General features: G+C 39.8%; 1 protein-coding gene across 2 annotated transcripts in view; it reads right to left on the minus strand.

The window, feature by feature from the left end:
- BBS9 (Bardet-Biedl syndrome 9) overlaps positions 1–22,310 on the minus strand; it is a 254,546-nt gene that overhangs the window by 112,577 nt on the left and 119,659 nt on the right. For both annotated transcript variants that reach the window (XM_069958443.1, XM_069958444.1), the window contains 2 exons: positions 18,818–18,920; positions 17,239–17,343 (listed from right to left, as the gene is read on the minus strand). In XM_069958443.1, the coding sequence (XP_069814544.1) occupies positions 17,239–17,343; positions 18,818–18,920 (208 nt within the window). The remainder of the gene's footprint in view (positions 1–17,238; positions 17,344–18,817; positions 18,921–22,310) is intronic.

Below are 22,310 nucleotides of genomic sequence, written 5' to 3' on the forward strand. Positions count from 1 at the left end.
AAATCTGCTCCCGATTGCTGTCCTTTGTACCTTACCTGCAGTATAAGGAAGCCTGTTGCCAGGAAAAGACACTTTGCTCTAACATATGAAACATAATTCTGATCTGAGTCATGTTAGCCAGCAGCATTCATTCAAAGTTCTTTCATCTTATCTTTAGACACAACAAAGGTCAAGACAGAGCAGAGGTGGACACCATCTTACACAACCCAATGACAAATTCAAAGATCTTTTGAGAATGTGTGCATTTTTAATCTCTTAATATTCGGAATATTAATTTTACAGATTTTAGATGTGTGCTTGTGGGAGGGCTAGAGCCTTTTAGATTCTCCATTTATATTTATACACTTAATATGGTCAAGCTAAGTTGCATCAGGCACTTAAGCTTGCAGGGGGATGCTTGAGATTGTTCAGTAGATTATTAGCATTTGCTGTTTTACTCTTATTAGCACTTTTTTAGCATGCCTTACCGGCATAAAGCTCAGCAGTCCTTTACGTCACATTTGACACAAAATTGCCAAAAATAGAAAAAAAAAGTATATATATATATATATATATATATATATATATATATATATATATATACACATATATATATATACATACAGTGGTTTCTCAAGTTACACTAATATTTGGTTCAAGGCGGTCACTGTATGTTGAAAGATATTGTATCCTGAAATCAAAACCCCAAAAGTTTCCAATATTTCATCCCAAAATTTTAAGTGAAAATAAAACGTGTTAACAGGTAAAAAAAAAAGTGGTGTTTTTTTTTGCAAACGTACGTTGCAAATAATGAGTGTGTGTCATAATCAGTTACAACCGTTATTCTGTGTGTGCACTGATGGCTAATTTCCCATTGACCCCAATGGAGCACATTATAACATGGAAAAATTTGGCCGTATTTTAACCTCAAAATGATGTCTTATTATTACTTTTACTGAGTTATGTGAATATAGCATAAAGAAAAATACTGAGGTAACTAATATAAAGGTCCTTACAGAAAGTACTATTGGAAGCTGTGAATCACATTCTATGTAGAGGACAGGAGCTTTTTCAGGATCCTGTACAGTTCACAGAGTCCCAGGAAAATAAAACTGAGCCATCCTCCCCTGCTATCCAAAGAAGAAGCTCACCCTGGCACAGGTAAAGAGCAGCGCAGTACGTGCAGCACTGATAATGGGAAATGCACATAAAGTGTTTTTTTTCCCTGCACTTACTACTGCATCAAGGCTTCATTTCCTGGATAAAATGATGTCACGACCCGACTCCCAGAGCTGTGCGGGCTGTGGCTGCTGGAGAGGATGATGGCAGAGGGATGCTCAGTGTCCCTCCAGTGCCCTGTGTCCCTCAGTGTCCCTCTGCCATCATCCTCTCCAGCAGCCACAGCCTGCAAAGCTCTGGGAGTCGGGTCGTGACATCACCATTTTATCCAGGATAAAGTGTATATTGGGGATTTGTATAACTTTGGGGGGCAATACAATACTTTAATAAAAACTTTCACCGGACTTCTCCTTTAACATACAATAGTCCAGGATTGTATATTGAAAATACTTGAGGTCATTGTAATTTAAGGGACCGCTGTACACTGTATCCTAGCTTAGGTAGGGAAACTTCCACTTTTCTCATATCCAGCAAATGCAAAAACAGACGCAAACGCAAAGTATATCTCATAAACCTTTCAACTTAAGTAATCCTAAAACTCCATAAACAGTCTTGTAACTGTGGTTTCACTCAGGCATTTTTCAGAAAAATGCTGTGACAAGACGTCTATAATAGACCATTAACTGCACTACAAACAGTTCATCTTTCATCATGGCATTTTCAGGTGCACTTTTTGTGCCTGTGGTATTTTTATAAAAAGTATTTTCACAGGCTTAACAGGGTTATCCAGCCCTACAAAAACATAGCCACTTTCTTCCAGAGACACCACCACTCTTGTCTCCAGTTCAGGTGTGGTTTGCAATTAAGTTCAATTCCCCACCCAAGCTGGAAACAAGAGTGGGAATGTCTCTGGAAGAAACTGGCCATGGTTTTGCAGTGATGAGTAGCACTGTTAAAGCTCCTTTACACATGCAGATTATTAATTAAATGAGCATTTATAGAAATAATCGTTTCCAATAACTTCCCCATGTAAAAAGGCCAGCGATCAGCCAATGAAGAGAAAACGCCTTTGTCAGTAAATTGCATCTTTTGTGCAACCAATAAAATCACTGGTATTGGTGGCAAATTTAGGGCAGCATGAACAATCTAGTAATTGTCCATACAGCCCGACCACACAATAAATCGAGCTGTGTAAAGGTTCAGCAACAGACGCTAACCACTGGGATCAGTGCTCATTATTGTGTCCCCATCTGCCCATGTAATGGAGCCTTCATCTATAAGAACAAAATGTGAGATAAAAAAAAGCATTTTACAAATTAGTTATGAAACAAAAAAAAACACAGAAAATGCTAAAAAAAATGTTTTTTTCTTTAAAGCAGCATCAAAAAAGGGTGTGTGCAAAGGAGGCCTAAGGGATATTAACAGCTTTCCTTATCTCCGGGGCTCCATTACATCATGTGGTTTCATATGAAACTAAAAAGTGCCTAAAGCTGTTACCAACTGTGGTAATCAGACAAAGGGTTTCAGTTCTAAGAGGAGAAAATCTAAATTGGTGTCCATGTACTTTGGTGTCCGTGTACTTAAAGCCTGACAACTTACAAACAGGAAGAGACCAGAAAAACCGTATAAATAACCTAAAAATAAAGCAGGTATGCTACATTACAGTATGTTGCTTAAAAAATAATAAAAATAAATAAAGGTGTTCTCATTCTATTGAAACATCTATTTATCCATACTGGTTATATTATTTTCAATTTGTTTTCCCCAAACTGACCATAAGACTTCTATTAGAACTACAATAGGATATTAGCCTTGCAACTTTAAAGAATTCTGAATTCTGAGCCTAAGTTTGATATATGTTTTGAAAATTTTGATAATAAATGAAAATGTAATGTATAGTAATACATAGTTTTACTGGGGTTGACTGAGAAAAGTTTTATATTTTACATAAATACGTCTAGGTCGCATGATCAAAGATAAAAGCCTGTACTTACCCTCTCGCTCCCTGGCAGTCTCCATTATTCCAGCACCCAGTCTCCTCTGACTGAGAAAGGACACCTCTATGGCCTGTGATTGGCTGAGCAGTAATATCTCATGCTGACTTCAGCACCAGGAAATGGGGTTGCAGTGGAGATTGGGCGCTGGTAAAACACAGGCTGCCAGGGAGGGAGAGAGGGGGGTAAGCTTTTTTCTTTCATTACACAGCCTAGGCATATATAATAATATTACTGTGGTTATACCTACAAACCTATAAGTCAAACTTGGATGATATAACATTTTTATTTAATACATATGATCTAAACATGAGTTTCTCAATATTGTACTATCAAAGTTTTAAAAGAAAAATATTATCATATCTGGTTCGTAACATACAGTACAGACCAAAAGTTTGGACACACCTCATTTAAAGAGTTTTCTGTATTTTCATGATTATGAAAATTGTAGATTGTAGTGGCATGCTATTCCATCCGGTTTGCGTTTAGTTGGACCATCATTTAATTTTCAACAGGACAATGACCCTAAACACATCTCCAGGCTGTGTAAGGGCTGTTTGACCAAGAAGGAGAGTGATGGGGTGCTATGCCAGATGACCTGGCCTCCATAGTCACCAGACCTGAACCCAATCGAGATGGTTTGGGGTGAGCTGGACTGCAGACTGAAGGCAAAAGGGCCAACAAGTGCTAAGCATCTCTGGGAACTCCTTCAAGACTGTTGGAAGACCATTTCAGGTGACTATCTCTTGAAGCTCATCAAGAGAATGCGAAGAGTGTGCAAAGCTGAAATCAAAGCAAAAGGTGACTACTTTGAAGAACCTAGAATATAAGACACACTTTTGTTAAGTATATACAGTAATACCACATGTGTAATTCCTAGTTTTGATGCCTTCAGTGTAAATCTACAATTTTCATAGTCATGAAAATACAGAAAACTCTTTGAATGAGAAGGTGTGTCCAAACTTTTGGTCTGTACTGTAGGTCTTTATCCATGGCAACATTTTAAAAATGCACCCAATTTAGCTTAAAATTGTAACTCATGAGATCCTTACAAATTAGTGCAACTACAGAAAATTATGTGCAGCATAAAATCACTTTCAGCAAAACCGTAAAAAACTGCATGTCATAAAAAAACTGTGAGTGGGAGAGGGGCACAGTTGGAGAAGCAAGTTTATATATATATATATATATATATATATATATATATATATATATACACACACACACACACTCACAAATACATAGTATGAATGCTAAGACTCATCGTACATTTTATTCTGCTTAGGCCTGATCCTACACTGCAAACTCTATGCTACATGTGGAACAGCAATGCCCTCTAGTGCACAAAACAAGTAGATCGCAAAAAAAAAAAAAAAAAAGTTCTGAAGACGTAAAATACTACATATAATACTGATGACCATTTGATGACCTGGTACTAGGAAAAGATTATCAGTAATGCATAAGGGTCCATTAACACAGAAAGATTATCTGACATTATCTGTCAAAGATTTAAAGCCAAAGCCAGAAACAGACTATAAACAGAGATCAGGTCATAAAGGAAAGCCTGAGATTTCTCCTCTTTTCAAATCCATTCCTGGGTATGGCTTCAAATCTTTGGGGGATAAGGTCAGATAATGTTTCTGTGTAAATGGACCCTAAGGGCCCTATCACCAGTGTAAACGAGCGCCGATCTGCTACTGGGCCTATTCCACGGCCCGATGATCGTTTAGCGAGGGCTGCAGGGACATCTTTACCGATGTCCTTGCAGCATACATTACCTAGCAGGCCTAGCAGGACCCAGGGAGGAAGACGGAGCGGAGGAGAAGCCCTGCTAGGTAATGTATGCTGCTTCTTAAATCGTTGGTCGCCCGCCACCGATTATCGCTCCGTGGAATAGGCCCCTTAGTCTCATTGATCAGATAAAACTCCCACAATTGAAGGTGTAGTCACATCTTAATTAACAAAGATGAATGTGTAGGGTTTATCAAGTTACATAATTTTGCTAATGCATTCCTTCAGCAAACTAGCCTCCTTCTCCAACTATGCTGCTCTTTCCCTCCCATTGACGACAGCTCATTGTCTAGGTTATCAACAACCATTCTGCTCTAGAAAGCTATAAAAATATATATCAGAGTATCAGAAGGCAGAGGCAAGTTTGCTACATGAATGTATTAGCAAAAAAATTTAACTTGACAAGCCTTGAAACTTTAAAGTGTCACTGTCATTATAACTTTCAAAATCTAAATCAGTAGATTTGATATAAAGTAAGTTTGCAATATACATACATTATTTTTTGTTGTTGTTCACAAGCTAAAAAATAAAGCTGAACTTACCAGTAGAGATGAGCAAACCTTGAGCATGCTCGAATCGATCTGAACCCGAACTTTCGGCATTTGATTAGCGGTGGCTGCTGAAGTTGGATAAAGCCCTAAGGCTATGTGGAAATCATGGATATAGTCATTGGCTATATCCATGTTTTCCAGACAACCTTAGAGCTTTATCCAAGTTCAGCAGCCCCCGCTAATCAAATACTGAACGTTCGGGTTTTGATCGACTCGAACCCGAACCCGGTTCGCTCATCTCTACTTACCAGAAATTCATGTCCAGTCTCCTGAGGGCAGATTTTCTGACTTGTGCTGATTGAAAAAACAGACTAAACATACAGGGACTCCGGCTAGTACAGAGAGTCACGGCTCAATGTGTCCGTCATGACTGCCTTCTCTCTGTGAGCGCTCAGATGGCTGGGGGAAACACAGGACTTCTTGTGTTCTGGCTGCTTTTTTTTTCTCAAAGAGTCAGAAAACAGGAAGTGTCGTGAATTCCATAATAACTAAAAAATAAACAAATAAATAATGAATGTAAACTGCAACCTGGCTTTACATTACACTGTTGATTTAGATTCCAAAAGTTATAACAGTGACATTTTAACTAAATTAGTTGAGATGGGAATATCCCTTTAATATCTGTAAGAATCTTCTATAGAAGGCACTGATTTTACAAAATAAACTTTTATTTTACCAAACATAAAAGATTTACAAAATAACATGAGATTATTAGTTGAACTTGTTGCACTTGTTATTTGCTTAACTGGAAAGTTTTACAGTACTGTGTGGTTACACAAAAAAGGGCCGCAATCAGCGCAGTACTAGCAATATTGCTGTTAGGTGCCCAACCAACCCACTGCCAAATAACAGGGACAGGGAAGGCCCCACTAAAGAAAATTTGCTCCCTCACTGAGGGAGAACAACTAAAAGCATATTGTATTTATAACATGGAGGGATAAATCTGCCTGTCTAGACAGTGATATCTGTCAGAGAGGTGATCCCGGCTGTGGTCAAGATAGGCTGCCAGGATCTGCTATCCAATCAAGACCCCCGATTGGTGAAAAATGCTTCTCTGTATAGCACAGGTCATTGGCAGAAGGAGGTGAAAGCATCTCCCATGCAAGGCTTCTAGATAGAGAAGTGCTGAGTTGTTAAGCGCAGGGTAATACGTCTTACCGTCCCAACAGCATAGAGCTGCATGGTAGATTCACATCGCATTCTAAAATTGCAGAACTGGAGGCCCTCATGAGACTGTCAATGAACCCTGAAAAAAAACTCCACAATCTGCTGATCTTAACTAAAGCATATTAACTGTATACTAGAGCCAGCTGGGTGTCACACTTCGACAGTCAGTGACATGATCCTTGGAATACATTGCCTACCTATTGTCTGCAGAACCTATATAATGAATACAGTCCGTTCACAGGTGAGGAAAAAAATATCTGTAGTCAGAAAAGGTGAGATGAATTCCCAAAAATATGTGACATAACATTTTTCATGGAAGCCCTGACAAAAACAAAAAGTATATGACGACTAGAAGAAAAGGTAACTGGCAAATTTACAATTTTGTGTCATAACCAGAATTTGTATAGGCAGCTCGCTCTAGTAAGTGCAGGGACCCATGGATATCACAACCATATTTAATTGTTACATTTTTAATTTTGTAACCACTGGCCACATAGACTAATATGCTTTGCTGCTAAATAGTTTCATATAATAAAGAAAGACAAGCTAAAAACCAGACAAGTGGTCCAGAGAAGGAGAAAGTAGTTATAGGATGTACTATGGTAAGATAGAAATCCTAAGGAGTAAAATTCCTAGATATATTCCAATTGTATTATATTATATAACAGAATTAAAGATGCAAAATCTAAGACAGCGCTCCATAACGTAATTCAGACAGGGCTGAAGTGGTGAAAGTAAGCACATAGAACTCTCACCTGATTAGGTTGTTCTGGTGTAAGACACAACTCTTACTGATAGATGTGAATGAACCGCAGCCACTCCCGACTAATCCCCACAGGGATTAAAGACAGTCAGTATCCTCCTGCACTCCAAAGCGGGTAATACAGGCGCAGGTCTAAGGGGTAATAGTGATAAAAAATATCATAAAATTTATTAAAAGAATTATGCCAGCGACACTGGTCCGGTCTCTTGATTAGACACTTGATAAAGAGACCGTACCGGTCTCGAAATGCGTTGTGTCACTGGCATAAATTTTATGATATTTTATATCACTATTACCCCTTGGACCTGCGCCTGTTTTACCCGCCTTGGAGTGAAGGAGGATGCTGACAGAATTAAAGATGGGCACAACTCAAGCATGCTCGAGTCCAATCATTCAGCATTTGGATAATAGTGGCTGAAGAAGTTGGATGCAGCCCTGGGGCTGCCTGAAAAAAATGGCTACAGCCATAGGAAGAAAATTCACCAGAAACAAGTAGCAAGGAAAGTCCTGTACCTCAGCCGTGCGATGCTAATTCTTTATTTGAAGCAAAATACAAAAACACCAAACAGTAAAACCTGGTAGTCGCTGACTCATTTCGGTCTATACAGACCTTAATCGTAGCATGCCATAGGAGGTATCCATATTTTCAAGGACTCCCTAAGGCTGCATCCAACTTCTTCAGCCACCAGTATTTAAATGCTTGACGATCGGACTCATACATGCTTCAGTTGTACCGATCTCTAAAAACAATGACGGGTTTTAAAAGAACTATATATAAAAGAACTATACCACTGCATCTGTAGAACAGTGATGCACACTGGCAAAATTCACAGAGGCTTAGCTGTTAGCTAGGTAATAATGGGCAACTCGCCTCCATCACCTGTATCTTAGTCAGCTCCTTTCCCACACAACAAATGGACTGCAATAGAAAAACTGTGGATGGCCCTGATCCATCCTATCTACTTTGGGCTTTAAAACCTCTCCCTGATTGTCCCACGTCTTCTTGGTCCCACAAAATGTACATGTATAGTGGTCCTGCTCTTCCAAACTACATTTCTCTACACTATTCCCTGTGGTAACTTTCTTATATCACCCAGCTTTTCCCGAGGGCTTGACAGCTGCTATGGTTCATGTCCAGTCCCAGAGAACGTTTTTTTACTTTTCAGATATGGTGGATGACTCGAATCATGAGCTACTTTCCCTTGGAGCCAAAGCCAACAAATTCTCTCCCCCCAACAGCTTCATTACATGCAGCTAAAGCACTTTATAACCTCATTGTTGGTTACACCTTTTGAACACTTCTGTCAGTCCGGGGCATTCATGACTAAATGCCACATACGGGACTGGAATACGCTTTTCGGTAAAGAATGAGATGGGATATTTTCCAAAGGATTTACCATGCTCTTGAATAAATACATACATAAATATTAAATGCATGCTGTTTAGCTACAAAGGTCTAAATTTGAATAAACAGCCAAGGTCTATTGTCTATTACTCTTACCTTCAGGGTTCAGTTCTAAAGTCACAGGCAGCAAAAGGGGTAAAAAAAAATCACAAAAAGGTAAGAAATGTTTAATAAAAGAACAGCTGTGTAAACTTTAGGGCACTTTAGCTGGAAAATAGCATATAACATTGGAAAATGGTTAATCCAATAAAGATTAGCTACTAAATGGAAATTTAATAAGCTACAGAAAGATGAGGTAAATAGGCTGCGAACAACTTTTACATATTGAGAAATCTGCAGTGCATTTCTCTTCAATGCAGACTCAGCCCCTCTAGCCATGCAGACCTATACAAAGCAAGATTACTGTACATACAGCTTTTATTGACAGGCGGAAGCTAGCTTAATAAAGCCATAATAATGTTAGCTGGAATACTCAATGTGTCCACTGGATCATATAACACTATATTACTGCCCTTTGGCTCTGAAATGGCATTAAGCCCATTTATTCTTATTATATAAAAAGTTCATATTTATCTATTTAATAACCAAATATCACATAATGCCACAAAAAGAGAACACAATTACAATGTGTAATTTCTTGTACAGTAATTTCTCCCTTTCTTCTGCCACCTGTTCATTAAATGTATTGCTATTGCTTTTGTCTATGTTGGCTTCTATGTCATTTGCTTATTTTTATTGGTCTGTTGAGTGAATAAGTAAAAAACATTTATAAATAACCCATACAATGTACTATATATCACAGGCCTTTATAGATATCCTGTCCCAGTCGCTTTCTTTAGCAGTGCTCTCCTCCCCGCCTTCTAAGAACCATAGCACTTTTATTTTTCCACCTACAAGGCTGGTTGGGGTGTATTTTTTGCGCCATGATCTCTAGTTTTTATTGGTATCATATTGGTGCAAGACAAAAATTTGGATTGTTTTAATTATTTTTTTTCTAATATATAATCAGCAGTCCTGGTGTTTTTTTTCACTTTTCATTTACACCGTTCTCCGTGCAGGAACAATATTGTTATATTTTTAGGATTCGGACAAATTTCACACGCTACAATATGTAATATGTTTATTTTTAATATTTTTTTGTTATTTTTATTTGTATAATGGGAAAAGCATTTTATTATGGATTTTTTAAAAATGTGTAAAAAAAAAAATGTATAAACATTTTGCATTGCATACATAAGTCCCTTAGGGGACTTATATATGCAATGCTCTGACTGCATATACTGATGAATGTTTTGTCATAGCACTTATCAGTATTATCAGCGATCTGTTAATAGAGTCTGCCTGAGAGCAGACTCTATGGGGGAGATTAATCCAACATGGTGTAAAGTGAATATGGCTTAGTTGCCCCTAGCAAACAATCAAATTCCACCTTTCATTTTATAAAGAGTCTGTGAGGAATGAAAGGTGGAACCTGATTGGTTGCTAGGGGCAACTGAGCCGATTTTACTTTACACCATGTTCGATAAATCTCCCCCATAAAGTGAAATCAGCTCAGTTGCCCCTAGCAACCAATCAGATTCCACCTTTCATTTTATAAAGAGTCAGTGAGGAATGAAAGGTGGAACCTGATTGGTTGCTAGGGGCAACTGAGCCAGTTCTACTTTACACCATGTTTGATAAATCTACCCCTATGTCTAAGGACAATCCGACAGTGGTTTACCCCCGCCTGTCAGTACAAGTGATCGGGACGCCCGCAGCCATTCTGCGGGGGTCCTGATCAGTCAGTGACAAGTCCTGTCACTGACTACCTTAACCGTGTACCTTCATTTTTTTCTATTAGCTTTACAGTATTGTTAAACGTAAAACTAAAACAACCTTCTAGCACACTGGACAAATCTGAGATTGTGGGGTCACACAGCATGAACATGGTTGACCTGTATATGTTTTGTTTTATTTTTTTACAGAAAAAGCCTGGTACACATTTTATATAGCACACTTCTTTGTCAGTAAGCTTCAATATTTGTATCTTCTTTATTAGTTTTTGATTTTTCTGTGTGGTTTATATCTTCGGCACTGCCAGAAGCACACAGGGAAAACCATTTGTTTGATTATATGGTCTTAACACAATTGGAAGGAGAGGGGGGACTAGCTTGCCCAGACTTTTACCTCTATTTTATGGCTATTGGAGCCCAGAGTCTGATGAAGTGGCAGGCCTCCTCCATTTTTAAATAAAGTATGCAGATGCTTTTGAGGGAGCAGAGGCAGGATGGAAAGGGGAAGCTCTTAACATTTTATTTTGCGGCACTATACAAAAATCGTGGAAATCAGTAACCTGAAGAGAGAGACTTTGGCATTGGCCTAACTCACGTTTCTCAACCTGCGGTACACATACCACATGGGGTACATGGGAAGCATGGGGGGGGGGGGCGGGTAGGTTACTTTAAAAAAGCAACTGCACATCTGTTTGCAGGGGACATACCTGGCTACAATTGTCATATTTGGCTGCAGGGGGCATACCTGCCTATAAGGGGCATATCTGTCTGCAATGGAACTACCTAGCTATAAGGGCTAAATTTGGATGCAGTGACTATAAGAGGTAAAGCTGGCTATTGGCTATGAGTATCATATCTGGCTGAATGGGGCATAACTTACTACAGTAGACATACCAGGATACAGGTGCCATTGTATCTGACTAAAAGGGCATACTTGGCCTCATGGGGCATTTCTGTGTAAAGGGGACATATGTGCCTACAAGAAGCATTGCCTCTAACTACAGGGGTCATATCTGGTTACAAGGGGCATTGTTATTGTGGCAGGGACATTATTAATGGCTATAGGGGTCATTGTTTATGACTACAGAGGGTACTATATCTGTCTACAGGTGGCATTATTAATAACTACAGGGGGCATTGTTACTGAGAAAAGGGGCATTATTATATGACATTACTTTAGTAGTATCACTGGAGCTTACAGATCAGACATAATGTTATGGGGGGATCCAATCTGATCAACTGTTGAAAGAGACTGTATATGGAGCCTATGGCAGCAGTATGATCTAATTCTTATTTATATCAGATCGCAACCTTGGGGGCACTCAACTGGAACATCTCATCACATGGGGGTCCTTGGCTTGAAAAGGTTGAGAAACACTGGTCTAACTGCTGAGATACCATGGTTATTACAAATTGTGGTTAACGGGGTGTTAAAACACCATAACCATTGCAGCAGTGTCATCTGTATTATACTGGCGCTAAACCAGCAAGAGCCGGCGACAGCTGTATCTCAAACATATATGTTTACAGTGGCCTGTGCTAAGCGTACAACTGCTGAGCCACATAGAATCGTGCCAAGGAGTTTAAATCTAACATTGCATAACAGTATCCAATTGAATACAGATTACAAGCTGCCTCTTCAGCTTAGAATAATATGGAAGTACAAAATGACCCTATGCACCTTAATGGGGTCCTATTACATATATATATATATATATATATATATATATATATATATATATATATTTATATATATTTGTTTACACTAGTCCTAACAATGAACAACAATGCAATAGCAGACAGCCCTACTTACATAGTATGGACCTCAATCACATCAGGTAAAGGTAATTGGTGATTTTTATTGTTACATGACTAATGTTAAATTCATAGAGCATTATGGTTTCACCACATTAGTGATTGAATATTAGATCTCATTTTTATGTGGGGATGTGAAAATTTTGGCAAAAGCGCTGGCTAACAGACTCCTTACAGTTATCTCCAGATTAGTACATGGAGACCAGACAGGCATCATGCCAGGTAAATCCACTGCTGATAACATAAGGAGGCTCTATTTTAAGTTGCAGGCCCAAAGGTAGGGGGAGGGAGGGTCTCGCGCCATTCTCTCACTTAATGCTGCTAAAGCTTTTGACAGCGTCAAGTGGGAGTATATGTGGCAGGTTCTTGAGGGTATGGAGGCTTTGACCTGTATTTATATCATGGGTCAGGTTCCTATATTCGGAGCCTGTTGCAAGACTCAGGGTAAATGTGCTATTATCTGAGTCTTTTCCCCACACAAGACAAAGATGCCCTCTTTCCCCTTTTCTTTTTGTGCTCGCTATCCAGCCATTAGCAAAGATGATTAGGTTGTCAGAGGGGGTTGTGGGCTTCAGGCATGGAGGATAGTATAGCCCTTTATGCAGATGATATGCTCCTCTTTCTGGGAGATGTTGTTCGCTCTTTGCCGGTAGTCATGAATCTCATAACCTTCGGGAAATATTCAGGGTTGTTAATAAATTGGGACAAGTCCGCATTGCTTCCTCTTGATCCCCTTCTTTCAAAGGTAGAGGTGGAGACATTGGGTATCCCTATCGTGTCTCAGTTTAGATACTTGGGGATACAAATTGCAATAACATTATTAAGTATTTAGTTCTTAACCTAAATCCCCTCTTAGATAGGTCTAGAGATAAAATAAGGATCTGGCGGAAACTGCCTCTGTCTTTGGTTGGGAGGGCCAATTTAACAAAAATTATTTTAATGCCACAATTCTTACATTTACTACATAATGCCCCCGTGTGGGTGCCGGCACATAATTCAAGCATTATTTAGAGATCTTATATGGGATGGTAGGATCCCTAGGATTAGATTAAATACTCTCCAAAGAGGCAAAGAAAACTGAGGACTGGCAGTACCAAAACCATAGTTATATTACCTTGCGGCCCAGTTTCAGCAACTTAGGGGCTGGGGTGCATCGGACGGAATGGCTCCCACTGGAACCCTTTTCCAAAGTATGTCAGGAGAAATGATTCTGATATATTTGTTAGAAATTGCTGCTCAAACGCGACCACCAGATGTGCCAGCATTGCTCCCTACGTTAAGGAAGGTGTGGGTACAGATCAAGACATTTTTAAATTGTCTATATCATACAAAGTATACTCCCTTATGGGGCAACTCCAATTTTCCACATTTACATGACTTGGAAGGGGTCACCTTCTGGGAAGGTAAAGGACTTTGCACTCTACCGCAACTTTATGATGATGGTTCTTTTAAGTCCTTTGCTCAGTTTCAAGCTGAACTGGACCTTCCTCATAATATGTTTTTCCAATATCTTTAGCTTAGGCATGCAGAGGAAACCCAGTTTGGTGGTGTCCCCCCAATAATGTTGGCACACCTGTTACTGGATACTGTCCTTAAGGGTACTGAGACAAAAGGGCTAATTTCTGAGGTGTATAGGGAGCTACTGCATGCCTACCATGAGGAGAGACCCCTAAAGGGGTTATCCAGCGCTACAAACGCATTGCCAATTTCTTCCAGAGACAGCCCCACTCTTGTCTCCAGCTTGGGTGGGGTTTTGCTGCTCAGTTCCATTGAAGTGAATGGAGCTTAATTGCAAACCACATCTGAACTGGAGACAAGAGTCGTGTTGTCGCTGAAAGAAAGTGGCCATGTTTTTGTAGCACTAGATAACCCCTTTAACAATTAAGGCCCAATGGGAACTAGATATAGGGTCGATTACTGGAAAGCAGTGGTCGGAGGTGTTGGCACTTACATCTAAGCTGGCAGTCTCTAAGGCCCATAGGATTTCCCAATTATATCTAATTCATAAGGTCTACAGAACGCCTAAATCCTTACATAGAATAGGTGTCAGATCTGATGCTACACGTCCTTAATGTGGGGAGGATGATGCTCACATTGTACATCTAATGTGGGTTTGCAGGGAGAAAGAACAATAGTGAGAGAGGTGGTTGCTCTCATCAGAAAAGTATATGGTATTAATATTCCTTTGGAGCCACTACCTTGCTTGTTGGGAATGGTCACATCCGATGATAGGCCCACTGACACAGAGCTGGCTATATGTAGACTTTTATACCAAGCCAGGAAACTCATAGCACAGTACTGGATCCACCCGGAAACAATGACTGTTACAGAGTTGAAAGCTAGAATGAATAATCTTCTATGTCTAGAAAAGGGTGTATATACTAAATGTAAAGCTATGTCTAAATTTGAAGCTATATGGGGTCACTCATCAAAGCTCATGGAAGCTATATGACGGACATTCATGGAAGCATTCCTCTTGTTATCTCAGCAACATAATAGTAAACATAATTGCCCGTGGAAGAGCTTTGAGGAGGGGTATGAGAGGTCATAGAAGATAATCTTGATAGAATAAATATAAGATCTTCCCCTACTTGTACAGCTTCCCTAAGTTGCTGCAATGTAAACGGTTTTCTTGTATATATCTAGGTTCCCTGTTTCTCCGTACATAGACACGCTAGAAGGTGCTTAGTTGCTCACCACTTAAATCGGATCTATGAACGTTATTACAAAATGTTATTTTGTAAGTTCTGTACTTTTGGGTGATTGTTGTTGAGGGGGATAACAAAAAACATGTTACTGCAGTTACCAAAGGGAAAAAATGTTAATAAAAATTATCTGATAAAAAAAAATAGACTCTTACATATAAATAGATTATGTGAACTATAAGAGTATGTGTGAATTACTTTGCATGTTTTCCAGGTAATATACTCCTTCTAATCTTTAAAAAACACAGATGTTTTACTGATGAAAGACTAAACTGTTGGTCTCGCCGTGTGCTGAGAGCTCTGTAGACAGTTACATAACTAAACATTACAGTACACATACTGCTGGACACAAATTCTTGGAGCACCTTTTGTACTTGATAAGTAGTAAAAGACAATAACGTGTATAAGCATTAAAGAAATACAAATATCTTACTTTGCCAACATACACTGCTTTGCCTGGCAGTGACTTTTATTTTTTATTCTTTTTAAATATATACAAAAAACTGCATAGTGTAATTGTTAGGCCCATAGGACATCTTTATGATTTAATTCTTCAAAGGGGTTTTCTACCTAAGCAAATGAAGGCATATTGCTAAGGTATAACACATTTTTTCTAAATACGTGTGACTGGACATTGCTAATATAAAGAAATAGTTAATATTTGTCAGTCTGTTTTAGAAGCACAACCATAGCTCTACACAACCTTAAGTGTCACTGTCGTTTAAAAATAAAAAACTTCTGTCATGTAATACAGACATGTCAAAAGTTTTGATCAGTCCGGGTTTGAGTGTTCACACCTGTACCAATCGGGAGAACGAGCAGGGAGAGGAGCATGCTGCAGCACCTCATCTCTCCACCCCATAGAGTTCAATTATATGCCCAACTGTTTTTTCTAACACAGAGCGGGAAGAGGACGTTCTACCGATCGGTATGGGTCTGAACACTCCGGATCCGGACCAATCAAAACTTTTGAAATGTCTCATTTTTTTAAATGACCTGTACACTTTAAGGGGGTTTATTATAATAAACATAAAACCGTAAGCCAGTGGACTCTGTTTGAAGTTCTGCCTGTCCTATTCATTGAATAGGATGTCTCGTGCGCCCTCCACTCTCGGTGAAAGAATTGAAAAGTCAAGTGCAGTGGCGTGGTCTCCAATTTTAATTCTGTGAAAATTACTCTGTGAATGGGCCCTTAGACAGGGAAGAAGCGCTCAGGAGCTGAGCCCAATCCATAAACAGGGGATATCTGCTGTTATGTGCAGCAGACAACCACTGCTAATGACTGAAACCAGTGATCCCGTTGGTGTCAGTCACTTAACCTTTTAAATGTTGCAACCCTTACACTTTAAGTTTACATTAGATAGCCAGGTCAGCAGTTTCCTCTAACTTCAAAAAGGCAGGCCACACACTAATGGAGCTACCTCTCTACCTCTTCTCAAGTGAATAGCAAAGAGCAGAAGTATGAAGAGCCCTATGGCATGCTTCTCTTAGCTGTCTAGCGACCTTTTAAGCGACATAATAAAGATAATTCAAGTAAATGAATAATAACAAATAAACAAGCATTGAATTTGAAGTAAGCATTGTGAATCACTTTTACGTGTATACACAAATTTTTAACAGCCTCTTAGGAACATTAACAAATATCTTCTAAGCTGCATACTTAGCCTCTTGTTCCTTAATTTATTGAACAGGATATTTTTTTGAAACTTTTCATCTCTGAGACTCAGGAGGAACATTTGGGCAGTGCTTGCCATGGACAGCCAAACCAACATGCCTTGAGTGCATCCTGAATCGCATCATCCAAATTATTGGCTTCTATCTACAGTCATCATTCACAGCTAAAGCCGAAAAGCAATAATACTGTTTCTTTTGAAGACCAATTGCATTGTTAGCTTTCTTGGAACATACGAATAGAGAAAGGCCAAGAATTTCAGAGCAGTATCCCAGTAAAAGAAATCTCTGAGCAGTGCCAAAGGGTTTTCAGCATTCTATAGAACCCTTTCATTCTGGAATTCACTGGCAGTTCCAGACCCCTCACTCCCTTTACATATATCAATGAAATATCCAAAGATAATTCTTCCATTACAGGTAGTGATATATTAATGCTGTTACCAGTGTCACCAATACAATGATAACCAATGGCTATAAGACTATTATCCAACTACCGGAATAGTTACCTGTGGGTGTGCTGTATGAAACAACTGCACTTCCCTCGAGGTCTGCTGGAGGACAGTTTCCCTTCAGGAATACAGAGACACTTACAGATTTAGACATTCCTGGCTCTGAAAACAAGAAAATCAAAGTGTAAGAAAGACACAGGGAAAATTTAGACCAAAGTATGTAATAACCATTAATCTGTGAATAAATCCTAGTGTTATGTGAATATTATTACCATTTTCTACTATACTAAAACCTCAGCAACAGAACAATAGCACAAGAGGACTTGAAGCCTTAGCTGTTTCTAAGCACATCAGTACATAAAAAAGTACAACTCTGAATACCCCTTTAAGTCTCTGAGAACTTGAGAGATGCTAAAAGGTAAAGGTGTTTTACGTCTGCTATTGTTAGTCAGTTCTAGCAATTATCACTGGTCAAGTATGTCAGAACCCAACAGGCATTACAGCCCTTTGTAGTGATCTAGTTACAGATGCTGCCTGGGCGGGGGGAGAAGTCTGTTACAGGCATTCCACGTCCGTATTTCGTGTAGAACACGGACCGTGTGAATGCAACCTTATAAAGTCTTGATGGAGTTATCTATGGTTAGAAAAAATGGTCTACTTATATTCCATAATCACTGCAGCTATCATCCACGAGCTGTGTATAGTACTGCAGCAGTCAAGCTGCATTTTAAGACATGATAAATAAACGAGCATGCCACTGGGTGAAACAAGATAATTCTCTTCTATTACCTAAAATAACAACTTAAAGGAAATCTGTCAACTGTAATTCATGTTTCAAACTGCTGACACTGTTAGATAGCTGTTAGAACAAGGAGACACATGACACCTCTCATATATCCAGCTGTGCTTCCAGGTTGGAGAGAAATGCTTTTATTCTCCTGCACAAAGAGTCAAAGAGGCTTATCCAAGCTCCTGAATAGCTGCAGACTCTCTCCCCCCTCCCTGCTTGACTGACACCTGGAAGCTGAGTCCCAAGCAGGATCGGGTATGGGAGGGGGCAGTGAGGGGGTGTTACAGCTCGCTGTGCTACAGGAGCTCAGGAAAGCCTCTTCGACTCTTTTTTTTATTTATTTATTTATTTATTTTACTGTAGAATGAAAGCATTTTCTATATTCTGGAAGCACAGATACATATATGAAAGGTACCAGGTGTCTCCCTGTTGTAATAGATATCTAACAGTCTCAACAGTTTGGCACATGAATAACAGTTGTAAGATTTCCTTTAATCATTTAAAAGGGGCTTTCCTACTTAAAGTTCTATCTGCCTACAGAAATCATTAGTCTTTAATTTAGACAGAGACATTATTCAGTCCAATATAAACGGCTTACATCTGTCTTCACTAAGATGCGAAGTGTGAACGAAGGCAGAAGACTTTAAGATGTGCAGTCTTCTTATCAGCACAGACCTGACCACTTACTTACTTACAAAGTATCAATGACTTTAATGTATAGCTCAGTAACTGAAGGAGGAAAAAAAAATGAAAAGGGAGAAGGAAATCCAGAAATCCCAAACAATGGCAATGAAAAAAAAAATCTTAATTATTATTAATATCTTCTCAAAGCATTTCATCACTCACCAATAGAGTAAAAAATGTATTTATCCTGAGTAAGAGCTAGAAAGGGTGGGACACTTATTGACAGCACTGTCTTCTGTACATGTAGTCTAGCCCGTATGCAGAACTAAATAGAAAATAAGGGTCAAAAGTTAAAAAAGGTTAAGGATATCAGTATTATTCACTTTTCACATAATAGCCATATAAGTAGGACACATTTCTGCTCTGGTCATTGATGTCTAGTTGCCGTACCTACCGACGCCATTAGTGTCAGTACCCTTTATGCTAACATGCAGAAAGACTGTTAACTGAGCGGCCGCCAGCAATTCAGAATTGGAAGATTGCTTAGATTTATGCTTTTTGTCAAGGTTACCATGCCCTTTACAGTCCAAGGGTTCACTGCATACTGCCAAATGGGTGGTCATCACTGAAAAGAGTCAACAACTACTTGGGGGTGCAAGGGGGGGGGGGGATTTATAGAGAGAACACAACAATCAAGGTGTTCCCGCAGATTTTCAATTGGGTTCAAGCCCAGGGAATTGGGGGGGGGGGCAGGGTAATACTTGCTCGTTTAACCAATGTCAAACATATTCGGCTGTGTGATATGTTGCATGGCAGATCCTATCCACCCCAGGAAACAGTCAGCGTGAATGGGTGTATCCAGTTTGAAAGGATGGATTTCATCTGTTTCAATTGCAAGATGTTTGTTCTTGGTCTGTCGCCTAACAAGCCAATCTGTGCAGACAGCTGATCGCACACCTTATATACCAACTAGGGATGGTCCGAACCTATCAAGGTTCGGGTTCGTACGAACCCGGGTTCTCGGCAATAATTCCCGCTGTCTTTCACCTCCGTGGAGAGAGTGGATAAAGCGGGAGGACCACCTGGAAAACTGGGATACAGCCTATGGCTGTGGCTGTATCCCGGTTTTCCAGTCGGTCCTCCCGCTGTATCCACCCTCTCCACGGAGGTTTAAGACATCGGGAATCATTGCAGAGAGTCCGGGTTCGTACGAACCCGAACCTCGGCAGGTTCGGACCATTCCTAATACCAACCAAGCAGCTTATTTTTTAAATGCCACAGGTCCTCTTTAAAGTGAACCAATCACTGAGATTTTCTGGTTAAGGCTACTAGCAGCACCCGAAACACGTGTTAAAACATTGCCTTACCATGTGTTCTATGTCTTCTGTAGAAACTATAGCTGCAGAAACTAAGTCTTTTATTCTAGCACACGAGACAGGCAGGGAGCCGGGAACTAGGAACAGGAAAAGAGGCTTCGAACTGGCCTCTTTTCCTGTCGTTCATCCTGCAGAGGGTGCTGACAGAGAGCCTTGGCTAGTCACGGTCCAGATGACTAGTTCCCAGCTCCCTGCCTGTCACGCCTGTTTTGACAGTAAAGAAGTTCTTTAGTTTCACTGTCATTAAATTTTATTTATTTATATTTTTTGCAGAAATTAATAGTACAGGCCATTTTAAGAAACTTTGTAATTGGGTTTATTAGCCGAAAAATGAATTTTTGTCATGAAAAAGCAGTTTCAAGCTCTCCCCATGTCTTAATGGTTTTCGTATGGAGAGAGTGAGATGAGGCACCAAAACAGGACAACAAAGAGTTAAGTTACAGCTACATGACCAGGCTCTCTCCTCTGATGTCACCACTGACCTCTGAATAGAACTCTGAATTGCTTCCCCCCCCCCTGTAATCCTTTGTTCTCTGTTTTCTGCTGCTGACTAATCTCGCTCTTCCCCCCTCCCCTCTCCATAGCTCAGACAGGATTCAACTGATAAAAAAAAACTGTTGAGATTTCCTGATAATGAGCAGTGGATGACAGAAAGGAGGGAGGGGGGACCTGGGAAAAGGCTTTTTAAATGTAGATAATGGCATATTTGCCTAATAAACCCAAGTACAAAGTTTCTAGACTATTGATTTCTGCAAAAAAAAAATTAATGACAGTGACACTTTAAAAGAATTTAAGGTGGTCAAACTTTATAAAGTCAATTATTGTAATCTTGTAACATCAATCTAAAAAAAAACGCTGGACGTTTATTTTTTTACTTAAGTTCCCCTTTAAGGGGAACCTGTCACCCCCCGTCTCAGGGCAGAGTCCGGCCGACCCCCCCACTAGAGACCCTTATACTTACCCCGAAGAACGAAGTCCAGCTCCTGCTCACCGCCGGAAGCCCGGCGTGCGTGCATCAGAGAGGAGTCCGATGCCCATAGAGAATGAATGGAGCCGTCATTCTCTATGGGCATCGGACTCATCTCTGATGCGCGCACGCCGGGCTTCCAATGGTGATAACTCAGCAGCGGGAGCGGCTCCAGGAGCAGGAATTGGTTCTTCAGGGTAAGTATAAGGGTCTCTAGCGAGGGTCAGTCGGGTTCTGCCCCGGCACGGGGGGGGGGGGGGGGGAAGGTTCCCTTTAAACTGAAATATGTGTAAAATTTCCTCTATACAGATATTTGGCTACAGATGATGTAATGTGCCATTTATGACATGCCCACCAGCCTTCCTACGATACAGTGGTGTGTTTTATGTAGATTCTGCCTGGATGGATAGCTGCCATTACCGGCAATTTTATGGAATTCCCTGATTAATTTTTATTCAAAATCTTTTGTGTTTCAGTGGCACATTCCATGATTATGTAACAAACATATTTATTGTCCTCGTTTTCCAACGGAGCCATAGCAGCTAATATTTTGCACAGATCACTACATAATACACACATTGTCCTTGATTCCAATGTTCCATTTCTGACTAGGTACAAACTTTACCTTATCTCCCAATGTCAAATAACATACTCAAAGTCTGAAGTGCACTCTTGGAAGAAAGCCCATGACATTAAAACACACAGGCGCATGCAGAACACAACCCTTGTCTATCACGTTACCTTTCCTTATTCTGTAAATGACAAGGTGTGTTTACATAGTGCTTTAAGTCTTTATACATCTATCAGGGGCAGAGATTTGGCAGGACATTTTGGCACGCTTGTCCAAATGACAGCCTACAAACAGGAAATGGTAAAGTGAACTGTATTTTATTTCCTGAGAACCTGCGGGCACAATCTGAGGTACACAGAATGACAGTGGAGGTGGCTATGTGAAACTGATGACTAGTGTTAGAGCACAGAATAACTCATACCCCAGCAAGGCAGTTATCAGTGTGATCAGTTCCCTTAAAAAGCCATTATGTTACTTGTTGGCGTTTTGAGGAAAATAAACACCTTTTGCATTTCCAAAGATTACAAAACATCTCCATATACTCAGTCCAAACAGTCACCTCTTATTCGCGCTTACATTCTAAATCCATTTCATAGCAATTTATTATGAACTAGTTTCTGCGGCAATTCTACCCATTTCTCCCTACTAGATTTTGGATACATATAGTGTGGAGATATATACTGTATATTGTAACAGACAATGCTGAGAGGTTATACATGGATTTATGGCTTTCTTCTTATAAAGAATCAGCAGGTTTCAGAGTTTTTCAGAATTTGTGCAAAAGGTTTGGTGTCAATGGGT

This window comes from Dendropsophus ebraccatus, chromosome 2 (assembly GCF_027789765.1).
Source record: "Dendropsophus ebraccatus isolate aDenEbr1 chromosome 2, aDenEbr1.pat, whole genome shotgun sequence".
NCBI classification, from domain to species: Eukaryota; Metazoa; Chordata; class Amphibia; order Anura; family Hylidae; genus Dendropsophus; species Dendropsophus ebraccatus.